The sequence below is a fragment of the Physeter macrocephalus genome, chromosome 8 (genome assembly GCF_002837175.3).
Source record: "Physeter macrocephalus isolate SW-GA chromosome 8, ASM283717v5, whole genome shotgun sequence".
Taxonomy (NCBI): Eukaryota; Metazoa; Chordata; class Mammalia; order Artiodactyla; family Physeteridae; genus Physeter; species Physeter macrocephalus.
Genome location: NC_041221.1, coordinates 2778168 through 2796413, shown reverse-complemented (window position 1 = coordinate 2796413; position 18246 = coordinate 2778168). Strand labels below are relative to the sequence as shown.

The 18246-nt window shown below is 44.5% G+C and overlaps 1 protein-coding gene across 1 annotated transcript; it reads left to right on the top strand.

Moving 5' to 3' along the window:
- Nucleotides 1-2833: 2833 nt before the first annotated feature.
- On the top strand, nt 2834-3489 carry LOC102981553 (small ubiquitin-related modifier 2-like). The gene has a single exon (XM_055086394.1). It carries the CDS (start codon nt 2834-2836, stop codon nt 3221-3223), a length of 390 nt encoding a protein of 129 aa, XP_054942369.1. The 3' UTR covers nt 3224-3489.
- Nucleotides 3490-18246: the final 14757 nt, after the last annotated feature.

The following is an 18246-nucleotide window of genomic DNA, read 5'->3' as shown; positions in this document are numbered from 1 at the left end:
TATTATTAACTATACTCATCATGCTCTACATTACACCCCCAGGACTTATCTTTTTTATAACTGCAAGTTTGAACCTTTTGACCCCCTTTACCCATTGCACGGATACCTCCCATTCCCCATCCCTGTCAGCCATCAATCAGTTCTCAGTTCTCTATGTCTATGAGCTTGGTTTTTTGTTTTTGTTTTGTTTTGTTTTCGATTCTACATGTAGATGAGATTATACAGTATTTGTCTTTCTCTGACTTATTTCACTTAGCATAATGCCCTCAAGGTCCGTCCATGTTGTCCCAAATGGCAAGATTTCATTCTTTTTTATGGCTGAATAATATTTCATTGTATATCTATACCATATTTTCTTTATCCATTCATCCATCCATGGACACTTAAGTTGTTTCCATGTCTTGGCTATTGTAAATAATGCTGCAATGAACATGGGGGTGCATATATTTTTTGAGTTAGTGTCTTCATTTTCTTCAGATAAATACACAGAGGAGGAATTGCTGGATCATACAGTACTATTTTTAATTTTTTGAGGAACCTCCATAGTGTTTTCCACAGTGGCTGCACTAATTTACATTCCCACCAACAGTGCACAAGGGGTCCCTTTTCTCCACATCTTTGTCAACATTCGTTAACTGTTGTCTTTTCGATAACAGCCATTCTGACAGGTGTGAGGTGATATCTCACTGTGGTTTTGATCTGCAGAGGAGCCTTCTGGAATGCCTGTTCAACAGACGAACTGTCTCTCCCTTCAAGTGTCAAACCTGAGTGAGTTTGCAATCCCTGTTGCCAGCATCTGACGAAACAATATTCCAGACTAGAATATTCCAATATTCTAGTCTTAGAATTCTCATTGTAAGACTAGAGGCTAAGACCTGGGTCACAGTGTCTCTACCTGTGTTAGATGTCAGGATTCTCCAGAGGCCAGTCCTTGGAATCAACTCAGGAATTGATGGGAGTCATTTAAATAAACCAGGTACAGGGAGAAAAAGGCACTGGTTGGGGGTGCTGGGAATTTTGCTTCTTTTGCCTAATGACCATATGAATAAAGTTAGTCACTTGAACCTTTCTCTTCTAAGTCTAAACAACCCACCTTGGAAGCGTTTATTTTATAGCATCTTTGGAAGGACTGTTCATTTTTATGAATAGTAATAACGACACTGGGGTGGGTATCATAGGAGAGAGGGTCCAAGCAGATGAGAATGAAAAGGAAAATGATCATGTTCCCCTACTACATTTGCAGATTCAAGGGGAATAGTTAAATATCAACTGAGATCAGGATGACAGCTATTACATATTTTCCCAGGGCTGCTATTAAACAAATATTAAATATTTAATACATTTATTTTATAAATAATAAATTATTAAATTTATTTAATAGTCTAATAACTTAATTTAATAATTAAATGGATTTATTTAATAAATAATAAAATGATTGAATAAATTTATTTATTTATAATTAAATATTAAATACATATTGTTTCCTCCTCAGCTCCACTCACTACCTCTTTTACAGTCTCTACCTAACTGTGAACCCAAGCTCAGGTAAAAGAAATTAAAGAGTAACATAACTTCTGAAGGTACTTAAGACAATGTTGTAATATAGTATCATTTCAGGACCAGAATCTTCTGGTCTTGGCCTGCACGTGTTTTCAGGATCAGAACAAGAAGAAGAACATTTGCCATCTTCCCACTTAATGACCTCAAAAGTAAACATCTGCCCTTTTCAGAATCTCCCACTACAAAACAAGCCGGCTCTCTTCCCCAGCCCCGCATCCTCTCCAAGTCATAATGGAAAGTGCAAGAGTTTTAAAGATGTGGTTTGACTTTTGCAAACAGGAAGCGTGGATGAAAGCAAAGCTAAGTCAGGTATAGAGTAAAACAAATTTAATCTGTCCAAAGCTGAGAAAAATTAGTTCCAAATATTTCTAATTTTTTTTTCTTGAATAAGTGGGTCCTTATTCTGAGCGAAGAATTCGAACTGGTAGACAGGTTTCTTGGAAAGGATGATACTCAAACTTCTCTCAGTAACAAACACTTTAGGAAAAAGGGAATGCATTTAGCAAGGGAAGGAAAGAAATGGTACATACTATTTTGATTATGAGACCTAGGAATATATGACTGTGTAACTGGTTTAGCATCATTCTGGGGTGGAAACATCCTGAAACCATGGTATATGATAAATTTGGTCTCCTTTCTGAAAGGGTTAACAGCCTGGGAAAGAGCTGTTATTCTAGAAGTCTGGCCTGTTACTTGATAAAGCTGAGTTTTAAGAGTAATAGGGAAGGGGCTTCCCTGGTGGCGCAGTGGTTGAGAATCTGCCTGCCAATGCAGGGGACACGGGTTCGAGCCCCGGTCTGGGAAGATCCCACATGCTGCGGAGCAGCTAGGCCCGGGAGCCACAACTACTGAGCCTGTGCGTCGGAAGCCTGTGGCACCGCGATGAGGAGGGGCCCCTGCTTGCCACAACTAGAGAAAGCCCTCACACAGAAACGAAGACCCAACACAGCAAAAATAAATAAATAAATTTAAAAAAAGAAAAAATGCATGACTTAAAAAAAGGAGTAATAGGGAAAAATACCCTTATAAACCAGTAAGAAAATGTCAAAATATTCAAAATAAAAATAGTCAATTAAAAAAGTTTAAAAAAAAAGTAATAGGGAAAAATAAAATCTAACAATTCTTTTAAAATAAATAATAAATACAAATAAACGCGCTCTCCCTCCTGCTCTGCCGCCGCCCTCTTCTGCGGCTCCTGGTGCTGCTGCTAGGTCCATGCGGACCTGGTCCCTCTTTTTGGGAAGCGGCCGCTGGGGAGACTCCTGCGCTCGCCATGGCCGTGGCCGACGAAAAGCCCAAGGAAGGAGTCAAGGCTGAGAGCAACGATCGTATTAATTTGAAGGTGGCGGGGCAGGATGGTTCCGTTGTGCAGCTGAAGATTAAGAGGCATACACCACTTAGTAAACTAATGAAAGCCTATTGTGAACGACAGGGTTTGTCAGTGAGGCAGATCAGATTCCGATTGGACGGGCAGCCAGTCAGTGAAACAGACCCACCTGCACAGTTGGAAATGGAGGATGAAGATACAATTGATGTGTTCCAGCAGCAGACAGGAGGTGTCTACTCAAAAGGGAAGCTGCTACTTTACTCCGGAATTCTGTTCCTCAGGACTGAGAAGACATTCTCAATTAGAAAACCACAATTTGGTTCCACCACATCCTGACTACTACGGTATAGTTTCTCTATTCTTTCATTTTCCCCTTCCCCATTCCTTTATCGTACCTAAAGTAACTGGTGTATATGCACAAGCATATTGCATTTTTTTTTTAACTAAACGGCCAACGGTATGTTTTGATCGACATCAAATGGAGATGGAATGGGGAAAAATACTGGTTCTGTGAAGATACCCCCTTTTCTCCATTAGTGGTATGCTCATCAGCTCTTATCTTTATATTCCAGTAAGTTATTTTGCTCTCACTGTTCAACAAAGAGAACAACATAAAAATTCTTGCATACCTTGTTCGACTGGAGAATTTTAATGTTTTTCATTTATCATTGTAAAGCCAAGGACAATTTTATAATTTTTTTGAACGTAGCTGTTACATGTAGGGCAATCTTTAAGTAGGGATAAATTACTCTAAAAGAAATGAATCCTAGATAGTTTTCCCTTCAAGTTAAGCGTCTTGTTGTTTAAATAAACTTCTTGTTTTAAAAAAAAAAAACTGCACACAGCTCCCGAAATGCACCTTATTTTCATTATTTCCCATGAAGTGGGTGTAGTAGGAAGAATAAAGGCCTCCAAAGATGTCCATTCTCTAATCCCTAGAATTTGTGACTATGTTATGTTATGTGGCAAGGAGGAGCTAAGATTGCACATGGAATGAGGCTGCTGATCAGCTGACTTTGAAATGGGGAGATTATCCTGGATTATCCAGGTGGGCACAATATAATCACGAGGGTCCTTAAAAGCCTGTGCAGGAGGCAGCACAGACGCAGTGTCAGAGTGACGCAGCATGAGAAAGATGCCATTGGCCAGAGCTGGCTTTGAAGGTGGAAGGGACCCATGAGCCAAGGAATATGGGCAGCCTCAGCAAACTGGAAAAGGGAAGAAAACAGATTCTCCCCGAGAGTCTCGAGAAAGGAATGCAGCCCTGCCCACACCCTGATTTTAGCCCCGTGAGTCCCATTTCAGACTTCTGACCTCCAGATAGTACATCTGTGTTGTTTCACTAAGTTTTTAGTAATTTGTTACGGCAGCAATAGGAAAGTAATGTAGAAGGTCAGTCAAGGAGAAACAAAATTCACTTATGAAACTTCTTATTTAGTTTTTAAAATAATATGGATACCATCAAGGTACACAGCTGTTTTATGCTCAGATATTTTGTTCCATGTGACCCACTTCTGCAAAGTACCAGTTAGTCCTGTTTTGTACTGTTTTGTACACATTTTTTCTTTGGGATAAAAACTAGTGTTTATTACATGAAACACTTTTTTTTTTGACCAGGAGGGATTATTTTGTCCTTTATTAGCTGGCTATTAGAAATGACTTACAACAACGTTCAAGCTCTTTATTTCCAATCAGGAATTATCTTGGAGTGGCGAATAGGGGAAAAATAGTTGTGAGCCTTTTATATTTCCATCAGCTGTCCCCAAATAATATAGGTGTGATAAATGAATTCATGGGGAAAAATGCCTGGGTAGCTGCAATTTATGTTTTTCAGTTACCAATTTATATGTTAGAACACTGGGGTTTGATCAATCAAAGAAAATCATTTGCAATAACAGGGATTCCAAGAGCCTGGGATGTTGCTTCATACATACCACAAGTTTTGAGACGATAAAAGCAACACTTGTTTTAGAAGGAAAAAAAGAAAAAAAAATGTAAATGCTGAGAGGAATGAATAATGCAGCTATTGAAAGGCACCTATAGACGGAGCTGAGTCACAGACATGCAATAATTCAGAATATTCAGAGCGCTGTGAGAAAAGGGTGCTTTTCCCAAGCTGGGGTGTCTCTGCCTCCTGCCTTGGACGTGGCGCTCCCCCGACCCTCCCTGGGGCTCCTACACTTTTTTGATTCTAAAGCTCCACAATCATTATCGTCCTTCACTCTCAAGCTTTTTAAAAGAAAACACTGAGACGTCTCCATAACACATTTCCCCCCTCCTTTTCAAAAGGAAGAGAAGAAAGCCTTCTGAGGAGAGAAGATACCTTTTCAGTGACCCTTGTAACCAACCAAAGAATTCAATTCAATCCAACAAAGAGTTACTCAGATAAGAAAACTGACCCAAACACGATGGGGAAAGGGTTTGATGCTGATTACAAATCCTCAGCTGTTGTGCATTTATTCTTCACAGAAGAGATGGTGGCGGGACTTCCCTGGCAGTCCAGTGGTTAAGGCTCCATGCTTCCAGTGCAGGGGGCACGGGTTTGATCCCTGGTCTGGGAACTAAGATCCCATATGTCGCGAGGTGCGGCCAAAAAAAAAAAAAAAAAAAGAAGTAGTGGGGAGCTGATACTTGCTATGGACTGAATTGTGCCCCCCTGCCAACTTCCTGTGTTGAAGTCCTAACCCTCAGTACCTCAGAATGGGACTGTATTTGGAGACAGGGCCTTTAAAGAGGTGATTACCCTAAAAGGGGATCCTTAGCCTGGGACCTAATCCCATATGACTGGTGTCCTTATAAGAAGAGGAGATTAGGACAGCGGGGAACACCAGGGATGCTTGCACGTGGAGGAAAGACCATGTGGGGACACAGTGAGAAGGCAGTCACTTGCAAGCCAAAAAGAGAGGTCTCAGCCCTGCCCACACCTTGATCTCAGGGTTCCAGCCTCCAGAACAGCGAGAGAATCCATTTCTGTTGTGTAAACCAGCCAGTCTGCAGTGCCTTGTTAGGGCAGCCTGAGCAAACGAATACAGTACGTACTTATATAGCGAGACTCTCGGACCCCATTGGAGACATCACAGTTGTGACTTAGCAGCAGCCCAGACAGAAACTCTCGGGTGCCAGCGTGGAAGCCCGATGCTGGCTCCTGCCAGAGGCTCAGCACCGCCCTTCCACCCTGGCCGGCAGCATTCAATTCTTGCTTGACGCCTTTGCCTCTTTCCCTGTGCACCTCGGAAGCCTGGGGAAGCCGTGGCTTCTCCGCCTTTGCATTTCTCCCCGTCTTCAGCCCCGGATGTTACACAGCACAGAGCAGGCAGTTTTAAATGCTGGTTAAATCAGGGCTTGTGTCTAATCAGTGTGCATTCCTTACCTCCCCCCAAAAGTATGGTAATGATGACCATCCCTGGCTACACTAAATGGACCAACAGACTCTCTGAGAAGATGGGACGGTGGGTCAGGATGGGACATGAGGTCTTCCCGTCGGGATTCCTGCAGACACTGTGTCCCACGTTGGATTCCTCCAAAACTGACTAGTCTTCTGCCTCCGGGGAGACACTGGACTGGGCCATGGGAACGTGAGGATGAAGGAGCTGTCCCCTCTAGGAGCAGGTAGAGCTGTCCTCTCTTCCCTAGAATACAATGTGATAAGCGTCATACCCGTGGGCTGCCTGCACCAGCTCCGAAGATGGAGTGACAGGTTCTGTTTGGGAGGCCGGGCAATCCAGGGCTAGGAAAGCAACTGGAGATCCAGCCTGGGGGGATGAGGCAGCGGCCCTCTGACCTTGGCAAATTACTCAGTCTCTTTACGGTTTAGATGGAAGCTATAGAACATATTTTGGAAAGTTGGTGTAAATATAAAATGAAAAATTGAATTAGAAACTGCATAATGGGACTTCCCTGGTGGCACAGAGGTTAAGAATCCACCTGCCAATGCAGGGGACCTGGGTTCGAGCCCTGGTCCGGGATGATCCCACATGCTGCGGAGCAACTAAGCCCGTGCACCACAACTACTGAGCCTGCACTCTAGAGCCTGTGAGCCACAACAACTGAGCCTGTGCCCTAGAGCCCGCAAGCCACAACTACTGAGCCCACATGCCACAACTACTGAAGCCCGCGTGCCTAGAGCCCATGCTCTGCAACAAGAGAAGCCACTGCAGTGAGAAGCCCGCGCACCGCAACGAAGAGTAGCCCCCGCCCGCCACAACTAGAGAAAGCCCACGCGCAGCAACAAAGACCCAACGCAGCCAAAAATAAATAAATTAATTAATTAAAAAAAAAAAGAAACTGCATAATGTAATGCCTCACACATCGTAGGTGATTAGTAACCATGAGGAAGAAGAGAGCCCCGCAAAGGAGATGATGCGCCAGCGTGACCTCGAACAGCGAGCAGGGGCACACCGGACCGAGGAGAACTTGGATGGAAAGAGGTAGACCAGGCAGAGGACCAAGGAGAAAAAAGGTGCTGTTTGGGGAGCCCTGGGCCACCCCATGTCAATGTTAGGAATATTGTGGGAAATCAGGAAGGCAGAAAGGGACTTCAGTGCCAGGTGAAAAAGTGCCAGGCCTTTGTTCTATATTTAGCAGAGAGACTTTTCCAGAGAGTGTGTGACAGAGGGGTAGAAGGTGGAAGTAGAGGAGGAAGGGATAGGGTCAGTCCAAGCTGCCTCCCATTTTTTCAGCCTGGGCTCTGCTTCCTTAGATGGTAAGGCCAGAAATTGACCTGGGAAACAGAAGAGGTTAGTGGGACTTGTTTGTTGTTGTTTGGGGAAGGTGTAAAGTAGACACGATGAGATTATGCTCATGTTAAGTTCATGAGGCTTTTGGGGTATCCAGGGAGAGATGCCTAGTGAGCTTGTCAAAAAAGAGTCTAGCTTTTTGTCAATCAGTCAGGGATCCATAGTGTCCCCACCATGGGCTGAGTCCTGTTCTAAATTCTTCCCGTATCACCTCATCTCATAACATCCCTGTGAGAGGGACAATATCATAAGCCTCATTTTAAAGATGAGGGCTGTGATGGACTGAATTGTGTCTGTCCACAGCGCCCCTGCCTCAATTCATATGTTGAGGCCCTAACCCCCAATGTGACTATTTGGAGATAAGGCCTTATGGGAGATAATTAAGGTTATTTTTTAAGTTAATTAACTAATTATTTATTTTGGCTGTGCTGGGTCTTCGTTGCTGCACACAGGCTTCCCTAGTTACAGCAGGCGGACTCAGTAGTTGCGGCACACGTACTTAGTTGCAGCATGTGGGATCTTAGTTCCTGACCAGGGATCGAACCCGGGCCCCCTGCATTGCAAGCATGGAGTCTTAACCACTGGACTGCCAGGGAAGTCCCGATAATTTAGGTTAAATGAGGTCATAAGGGTGGGGGCCTGGTCCAATAGGGCTGGTGTCCTCATAAGAAGAGGAAGAGACATCAGAGCTCTCTCTCAGTGTGCACACAGAGGAATGGCCACGTGAGGTCACAGTGAGAAGGCAGCTGTCTGCAAGCCAGCAAGAGAGGTCTCACCAGAAACCAACCCTGACGGCACCTTGATCTTGAACTTCTAGGCTCCAGAACTGTAAGGAAAATGAATTTCTTTAATTTTTTTAAAAGATTTTTTTGATGTGTACCATTTTTAAGTCTATATTGAATTTGTTACAATATTGCTTCTATGTTATGTTTTCTTTTTTTAGCCACAAGGCATGTGGGACCTTAGCTCCCTGACCAGGGATCGAACCCACACCCCCTCTGCGCTGGAAGGTGAAGTCTTAACCACTGGACCACCAGGGAAGTCCCTTTTTAATTTATTTTAAATTAAAGTAAATGTTTAAGTTACACAGTCTACAGCATTCTGTTATGGCAGCCCACGATGACTAATACAAGGGCAATTAAGCACAGAGACACTAAGTAACTTGTCCAAGGTCACACAGCTGGGAAGGAACAGAGGCAAGATTTGGCTTAGGGCAGAGTCTTTGCTTTTAACCACTAGCCTCTTTGTCTTTCACTACTGCCTCTCTAGGCAGTGTGTGTGTGTGTGTGTGTGTGTGTGTGTGTGTGTGTGTGTGTAGGGGCAACATCTCCACGTGAATGGAGAAAAAATGGGGCTGTCACTTTATTCTGAGAGGAGAGGTTGATTTCTGGGGCCCCACTGCACCGGTGTGCCTACCCTTGAAGTCTAGTGACCGCTGTGCTGAGGCTGCATGGCCACGTTCCAAGCTTCTCCATACACTTCTGTGAGACTAGGGAGGAGGACACTGCTGTAGAATGGAGAATAAATGTGTGGTCTGAGGCAGGCGGAGCTGCAGACATGTCCTCTGGCATGTTCTGTTTATTGCATGTTGCCCAGGTGCTGGAGGCGTGGGAAAGGGTGGGAAAGGCTCTGCCTGGCCCTCACCCTCACCCTCACCCTCACCGGGCCAGCAGCACCTGTGAACTAAGTGAAGAGAGAATCCAATAGGCTACGATCTGGTAAATCATCCAGAGACCCACCACCATACAGTAGATACAGTTTGTTTTAAGATGAGCTTTTGTTCTTTCCCATGTAGGTGAATTAAAGATCAGGCTAGGGCAGGTGGAGGTGGAAAAAATAAAATCAGATTGGTTTTCACTTGGAGACCCGTGGATGCATTCCTGGTTATTTATTTATTTATTTATTTAATTGGCGTATAGTTGATTTACAACGCTGTGTTCCCGGACCAGGGAACGAACCCGTGTCCCCTGCATCGGCAGGCGGACTGTCAACTACTGCGCCACCATGGAAGCCCCAAAAATAGATTAAAAAAAAAAACTTCTTTGTGGTCGCGCCCCATGGCATGTAGGATCTTAGTTCCTCGACCAGGGATCGAACCCACCCCCCCTGCATCGGCAGGCGGACTCGCAACCACTGTGCCACCAGGGAAGCCCTACATTTTTTAAAATATTCTTTTCCATTATGGTTTATCATAGGATATTGAATACAGTTCCCTGTGCTGCACAGTAGAACCTTGCTGTCTATCCATCCTATATATAAAAGCTTACATCTGCTCACCCCAAACTCCCACTCCATCCCTCCCCCAACCCCCAACCCCTTGGCAACCCCAAGTCTGTTCTCTATGTCCGTGAGTCTGTTTCTGTTTCATAGAGAGGTTCACACCCTTGATTTCTTATACTTAGCATTTCAGCTTTCCACTGAGACTCAAATTGCCTAAGAATCCTGTGGCTGTGGTCCTGAAAAGGGATCTGTTGGATCAGTTAAGGCTATGAGTTCTAGACTCCAAGAGACCAGAACTCTAGTTCTGTCAACTCAATTTACTATTTTATGACTGCTAGGGACTGAATTGTGCCCCCACAATTCAGGTATGAAGACCTAATACCCAATATGACTGTATTTGGGGAAAGAGTCTTTAGGAGGCAACTAAGTATAAATGAGATTATAAGGGTATAGCCTTAATCCAATAGGATAAGTATCCTTATCAGAAGAGGAATAGTGGGACTTCCCTGGCAGTCCAGTTGTTAAGACTCCACACATCCTTTGCAGGGGGCATGAGTTCAAACCCTGGTCAGGGACTAATAAGATCCCCCATGCCCTGCGGCGCAGCCAAAAAGAACAAAAAGAAGAGGAATAGAGACAAGAGCTCACTCAAGCAGTCTCTCTCTCTCACTGGCGTTTGAGGACACAAAGAGAAGGCATCCATCCACAAGCCAGGAAGAGAGCTCTCACCAGATATCAACCATGTTGGCACCTTGATTTCAGACTTCTAGCCTCCAAACCTGGGAGAAAATAATGCTTTGTTGTTTAAGCCACCAAATCTATGGTATTTTATGATGGGAGCCCAACTGACTAAGAGAATAACTTTGGGCAAATTACTTATCTCTCTGGTTTCAGAGTCCTCACCAGTTAAAAGGAGGAAAACAATAAAATCTTCCTCATGGGATTATTATAGTGATTAAATGAGATGATACAGATAAGGGGCATAGCACAGTATCAGCACAGTTTGCACAGAAGAAATATTGTCTTGGTCCCCTCTCACACTCAGAATCGTACTTTAAATTTATCAGTGACAAGCGTATTTCAGGGTCTAGTTCATGCGTGTATTTTTAATATTTTTTTTTCCTTTCAGTGTCAGGGTGACTGGATCTTGATCCACATAGCCCACAGACACTGGTTGAAATCATTTCTTTAAAGGGGGTGACTATCCAGAACTAAGATGATGTCAAAGGCATTTCATTTCAAGGATTTCCTACTGTACTTATTCCTATTGTGGTTAACTCACCCATTGGATTAGACAGTCTCACATAACAGCTTCTCCTTGAACCACAGTCAAGTTTGTTAAATAAATGTACACTGTGCCATGGAGAGCTGCCCTCATGGGTAAGCCAACAACAGCTTCTTCTTCTGCAAACCAGTTCCTTCTCCTTCCAGTGGACTCACTCACATGACTGAGGCCCCAGAATGTCTTGTGCAAGTACTTAATTGGTATGTCAAGTTTTGAAGTGTAATGCCCAAGACTGTGTATGTTTAATTATTTTTGACCATCAATAACAGTGTACTGCCAGTACTCTTCTCAGATTCGTAATAATGTTTTTAAATGCATAAAGCAATTCACAGATTGGAAGGAAAGTGAATTTAGTTATTAAATTTTCATAAATATACTTGCTTCCTCATTAAATGACAAGATCTAATTGAGTGTCTAATTAATACTGTAATGACCTAGTAATATTTCAAGATGCTTGCAACATGATTTAAAAATATCTGTGATTTTGACTGGTAAAAATCAACAGATACTGATAACACTGCAGTGATTTGTTGCCCACTTTCATAATTGAAGTGCTAAATTTACCTAGTGAAAAATAAACAACAAATTCACCCAGAACTTCAAATTAGTTGTGAATTCTGTCCATGGATTCTTTGGGCCCAAGGGTATGATCCATCGCATTAAAACAACCCGGCATGGTTTCATACAGCAATTAGGTGTCAGGCATATGCTCCAAATGGAGAGTCAGCTCTCTAGTCCCAGATTCCCTAGAAGCAGAACTGTACTCTAATATTTCAGTCAGGCTTATTCAGTCTTCACAGTTTAGACACAACTTTCATTTATTCCCATTTCAACTCTCAAATATTTAAGTAAATCTAATGTAGATGGGGCTGTTCGGCTTCAGAGCCACTAGTTCTCTATTTTGCTGAACACACCCGATAAGAACACTTTCCTGTCTCTGAGGAGCGAGTCTATTTTCACGAGTTGATTGATATCTTTATAGACAGACTCCCTTTGAAGTACTGCCTGCCCTATAGCCAGTACTTAAAAGCCAGAAATGAAGTCCAGCAGGACCTATCTTTTTTTTTTTTTTTTTTTTTTGTGGTACGCTGGCCTCTCACTGTTGTGGCCTCTCCCGTTGCGGAGCACAGGCTCCGGATGTGCAGGCTCAGCGGCCATGGCTCACGGGCCCAGCCGCTCCGCGGCATGTGGGATCTTCCCGGACCAGGGAACGAACCCGTGTCCCCTGCATCGGCAGGCGGACTGTCAACTACTGCGCCACCATGGAAGCCCCAAAAATAGATTAAAAAAAAAAACTTCTTTGTGGTCGCGCCCCATGGCATGTAGGATCTTAGTTCCTCGACCAGGGATCGAACCCACCCCCCCTGCATCGGCAGGCGGACTCGCAACCACTGTGCCACCAGGGAAGCCCTACATTTTTTAAAATATTCTTTTCCATTATGGTTTATCATAGGATATTGAATACAGTTCCCTGTGCTGCACAGTAGAACCTTGCTGTCTATCCATCCTATATATAAAAGCTTACATCTGCTCACCCCAAACTCCCACTCCATCCCTCCCCCACCCCCTCCCCCTTGGCAACCACCGGTCTGTTCTCTATGTCCGTGATTCTGTTTCTGTCCTGGTAATTGTTTTTGATTCTCAACTCTTTCTCCTCATTTTGAGGAGGGTCCCCCCCAACCCCGGTTGTTTGTTTGTCCCCTCGCCTTGAAGTTTCTGAAATATTCCACAGCTCTGTCCCTGCCAATTCTGCAGAAGGCTTCTCTTGCTCAGAGCCTGTTCACAGCCAAGTGGGAGAGTTTCTCCACAAACTGCCATTTCAGTGAAAACAGAAAATAAAATGCAACCAAGCACATTACAAGGGGGAGGCAGTGCTAGGTTCCTTGGCTGTGATGTGGCCTGATTTGCCTGGCCCGGCCTCTCTGACCTTGACTTTCTTTGTATTGGTCTGGCCTGCTAGTTTGCATACTGAGGCTTCCTTGGTCTTTTCTCTGTAACTGAAGGTTTGTCATGACTGGGAAAGTGTCCTGCCTTCCCAAGTCCTCTTCTGAACACTCTTTCACCCGACTCCTAACATCTGTCCTTAGGGAAGAGAGCCTTGGTTAAACAAATTCTATACTAAGAAGTTGTTTTTAATATTGTTTGCCCTCCCAGGTGACTTTGCATTTTCCAAGAGGGCTGATGTGTTTCCCAACACTATGTGCAGATGAATCACCTGAAGCATTTATTGTGCTGTAGATTCAGATTCAGTGTGTCTGGGATAAGGCCTCCCCAAGACCCTGCATTTCTGACACTGGGCGGTGAAGTTGCTGCTGGGCCATGGACCTCACTTTGAGTAGCCAGGCTATAGAAGAACACTGAATGGGTGAATGGTTGTAAAGAACACTACTGGAATGGGTATTAGTCAGGGTTCTCCAAAGAAACAAACCAATAGGAGATATCTATATTTATATAGATCGATATAGATATATGAAGAGATTTATTATAAGAAACTGGCTCATGTGATTATGGAAGCTGAGAAGTCCCAAGATCTGTAATTGGCAAGCTGGAGACCCAAGAGAGCTGGTGGTGTCAGTTTCAGTCTGAAGGCCTGCAGGCTGGGACCCAAGAAGAACTGGTGTTTCAGTTTGAGTCTGAAGGCAGGAAAAGACCCATGTCTCAGGGAATTCCCTGGTGGTCCAGTGGTTAGGACTCTGTGCTTTCACTGTGGAGGGTATAGGTTCGATCCCTGGTTGGGGAACTAAGATCCCGCAAGCTGCGTGGTGTGGCCAGAAAAAAAAAAAAAAAGACTCATGTTTCAGTTCACATCGTTAGGCAGGCGGAATTCTCTCTTACTCACAGGAGGGTCAGCCTTCTGGTTCTATTCAGGCCTTCAACTGACTGGGTGAGGCCCCCTCACATTAGGAAGGGCAATCTGCTTTACTCAGTCTACTGATTCAGACGTTAACCTCCTCCAGAAACACCTTCACAGACATACCTAGACCAAATGTTTGGACATCCCCCCCCCGCCCCCATGCCCTCATCAAGTTGACACATAAAATGAACCCTCACAGGACGGGAGTGTGTATCCTCCTCTGGGGTTTTCGTGGCCCCTGGGCTGTCCTGGCTCATCTTCTTGGAATTCCCTAGTGAGAAGATCCAAGTGTGTCCCCTTGTAGGCTGAGTGTTCATTGCTGTACCTCATCTAAAAGCTCTCAAGGACATCTCTCTACATGACACCTGGCTGTGCTCCATCCATTCTGGCATATAAAGGACAAATGCTACTTTACATTTACGTTCAATCCCTTAATTTAGTTATACTGAGTGCCTGCTGTGGGAAAGGTACAAACTGGGGGTCAAGGAGGACCAAGGGTGAGACACCCTGGAGTGGCAGGGGTGTAGAAGGGACAGGCTACTTAATTTGTAGGGCCCAGAGCAAAAGGGAAATTGCAGGCTTGTGGTTCAAAAATTAGGATTTTTTTCTTGCCAATGCAGGGGACACGGGTTCGAGCCCTGGTCTGGGAAGATCCCACATGCCGCAGAGCAACTAGACCCGTGCACCACAACTACTGAGCCTGCGCTCTGGAGCCCGCGAGCCACAACTAGTGAAGCCCGTGTGCCACAACTGCTGAAGTCTGTGAGCCACAACAACTGAGCCTTCATGCCACAACAGCTGAAGCCCACATGCCTAGAGCAACAAGAGAATCCACCGCAATGAGAAGCCTGTGCACCGCAACGAAGAGTAGCCCCCGCTCGCCGTAACTAGAGAAAGCCTGTGCGCAGCAACGAAGACCCAATGCAGGCAAAAAAAAAAAAAAAAAAAAAAAATTAGGATTTTTAAAGGCAGCATTGGCAGAGCAATAAACCAAGTATGGGGCCCTTCTGAGTGCAGGACACTGTGAGAGTGCACGGGTCATATGCCCGTGAAGCTGGTCCTGGGTATTGGGGAAGGAGGGAGGAAACAATATGGTGGAAGGAGCGGAGGGAGAGTCAGCTTAGGGGCCAGATGGAAACGCTGGCCTATTGATTTGTGCCTCTTTTTCTCTGTGTGTGTGTGTTATTGTTTTTTGCAGTCGATGTGTATTTTTAAATTATGCGGGCTTTCTTTAGTTGTGGCGAGAGGGCACTACTCTTCATTGCAGCGCATGAGCTTCTCATTGCGGTGGCTTCTCTTGTTGCGGAGCATGGGCTCTAGGCACGTGGGCTTCAGTAGTTGTGGCATGTGGGCTCAGTAGTTATGGCACACAGGCTTTGTTGCTCCGTGGCATTGACCAGGGATCGAACCCATGCCCCCTGCACTGGAAGCGTGGAGTCTTAACCAGTGGACTGCCAGGGAAGTCCCAATTTCTGCCCCTTTAAGTTTTCTTCCTTCCCTCCCTCCCTTCCTTCTTTCCTCCCCTCCCCCTTTTTTAAAATAAATTTAATTAATTAATTTATTTATTTATTTTTGGCTGCGTTGGGTCTTTGTTGCTGCATGCGGGCTTTCTTTAGTTGTGGCGAGAGGGCACTACTCTTCATTGCAGCGCATGAGCTTCTCATTGCGGTGGCTTCTCTTGTTGCGGAGCATGGGCTCTAGGCACGTGGGCTTCAGTAGTTGTGGCATGTGGGCTCAGTAGTTATGGCACACAGGCTTTGTTGCTCCGTGGCATGTGGGATCTTCCCGGACCAGGGATCAAACCCATGTCCCCTGCATTGGCAGGTGGATTCTTAACCACTGCGCTATCAGGGAAGTCCCTAGGTTAGGTTTTAAAGTCATCTTCCAGCTGTTTCTCATAGCTCTAGAGGAGTGATTCTCAAAAGAAAACCATCCCAAGAATGGCTTACCAGGAGGCAGAGATTCCACTTTCTCTGAACCTATTGTCAGAGCCTTGGTATTCATTCGTGACCTGGCTGATTGGTTAGAGAAAAGCTCAGAAAGATACAAAACAGAGGTCCCTGCCAGTAAAATATGACTAACTACAACTTTCTTGTTCTAGATTTTAACTCAAACTGTCTACTAATCTTTGAGGCAATCTATCAGGTGAAGGGGTTTCTTGGCAAGAGATTGAGGATGAGTCAGAGCAAACTCACAACAGCTGCTTTGGAAAACCACTCACCTCTCTCTTGGTGGGTTCCCAAGTAAATGATAACTCAACCAGTAAGTGCTTTTGTGACAAATATTTCTTTTTTTTTTTTTTTTTTTAATTTTTTTTTTGTCATGCCACGCGGCATGCAGGATCCTAGTTCCCCAACCAGGGATCAAACCCGTGCCCCCTGCAGTGGAAGCACAGAGTCTTAACCACCGGACCGCCAGGGAAGTCCTGAGATACGTGTCTTTTTAATAAGCTGCCTCATGTCCTTTTAAAAAGAGGTCATCCACAAATAAATGACAGAAAAGAAAATAAGTTCCAAAGTCCTCGTTTTAGGAAACACAGGAGGCTAATTCATTCATTCTGTAAATATTTACTGAGCAATTACTTTGTGCCAGGCTCAGTTCTAGACAGCACAGCAGGATTACAGCAGGAAATGAAAGAGACCACAGCCCTGCCCTCCGGGAGCATCAGTTCGAATGGAAGGTGGAGGTAGAAACAGAGGCTGCGCAGGGCTGCCTAGAGAGGAGGGTGTGGGCTTATCTCTGTGGTTTAGATACGGGGAAATAGTGAGAAAGGCCATTTTCTGTGACTTAGCTATGACTGTATTTAGTGAGGCTTTCACTAAGTGATGGGGAAGAAAATGTTGACTTGTAGTTGCAATTAGGGCCATGAACTAGAAATATAACTTCTGTGGGTTCTTTTATCCTAAACCCTTAATTCTACCCTTAAAACTCCACTTTTTTTTTTTTTAAATTGCCAATGCGATGTTCTCTTGAGATGTCAACGGTGCCCTCAGGAGATGGGACGCCAGATGGCATTTGTCTGTGTTTTAATCAAAACACCCCATTCTCTTCCCCACGGTGTGAAGCAGTAGCATTCTGTGTTGAGCAGAGACAAGAAACAGTACAGATACCTGTAGTAGCTTTTTTGATTTCAAGGGCAAGAAATGTACCCAAAGGCTAGGTCAGCCTAATTTCATTAACTTCAGTGGTGACACCATTATTGTCGGAACAAACCCTCCCATAGTCAGCCCTGAGCAGATTCCGAGAGGCAAAGTCCTAAGGTGTTGATGTAGGTGGGGCTGAGGGAGAGAAAGATTGACAAGAAGCCCCAAATGGTGGTTTCCTATGTATCCATCTCCCCTTTATGGGCAGGGCTGAGCATTTCTCTTCTACTGCCTCCTTCATGGTTTTCAACCACTTAATGAAATGTTATTATCCAATTTAAAAAATGAGGACACTGTGGGTCAGAGAGTTTAGTTAACTTAGCTAAGCCCAACAGCTAACTTATATGAGTGCATACTATTTGCTATGCTTGACTTTTTTTTTTTTTTTGACTTCTTTTTAATCCCTTCAACATCCTTGTGGATTAGGTGGTATTACTCCTGTTTTACAGAATGAAAAAGAGAGGCTTACGAAAGGTTAAATAACTTGCACAAGGCTCTGGAGCTGGAAAGCGGTGGAGCTTGCATTCAAACCAGCCAGTGTAACTCCAGGGTTTTTCCTCTCCACCGCTCTTCCGATTTCTTAGGAGCAGAAAGAGCTATGCCCAAGGCAATCAGATGACCACGCTGAGGACTCATTTGAAGCTGTCTTGCAACCATGTTACCTCCTTAACAGGAAGGCCGTGATGGCAGTAGACCTCAGTGAGGCAGAGAAGAAATAAGTTTGGGGGGGAGGGGAGTTACAAGTGACAGATACTCATTGTATTATTTAAATATAATTTCAGCTGCTGTACGAGAAACCCAAGCATCAGAGGCATACTAAAACAAAGATTGCTTTCTCTGACGTGCAATAGTCTTAGTGTTGGCGTGTGTGCGTGTGTGTGTGTGTGTTTCTCATATATATATTCCCCTTCCAAGATGGTGGCTTGTAATAAGTTAAGAAATTGCTCTTTCCCCTGGGATGAAAAGCTTCACAAAGGAATGACTCTCCATTGAGAAGTCTGGGCAAGGTCTTGGCTGAGATGAGGTCTTTCTTTGGAAGTGTGTCTTTTGGAAAATCTCTCAAACTTCACTCAACATTCTTCAAATACCCATTATGGGACCTGGTGGACATATCACTCTGA

Bases quoted from the DNA above. Each gene is read 5' to 3' on its own strand.
- LOC102981553 (XM_055086394.1), top strand. From the start codon at position 2,834: ATGGCCGTGGCCGACGAAAAGCCCAAGGAAGGAGTCAAGGCTGAGAGC.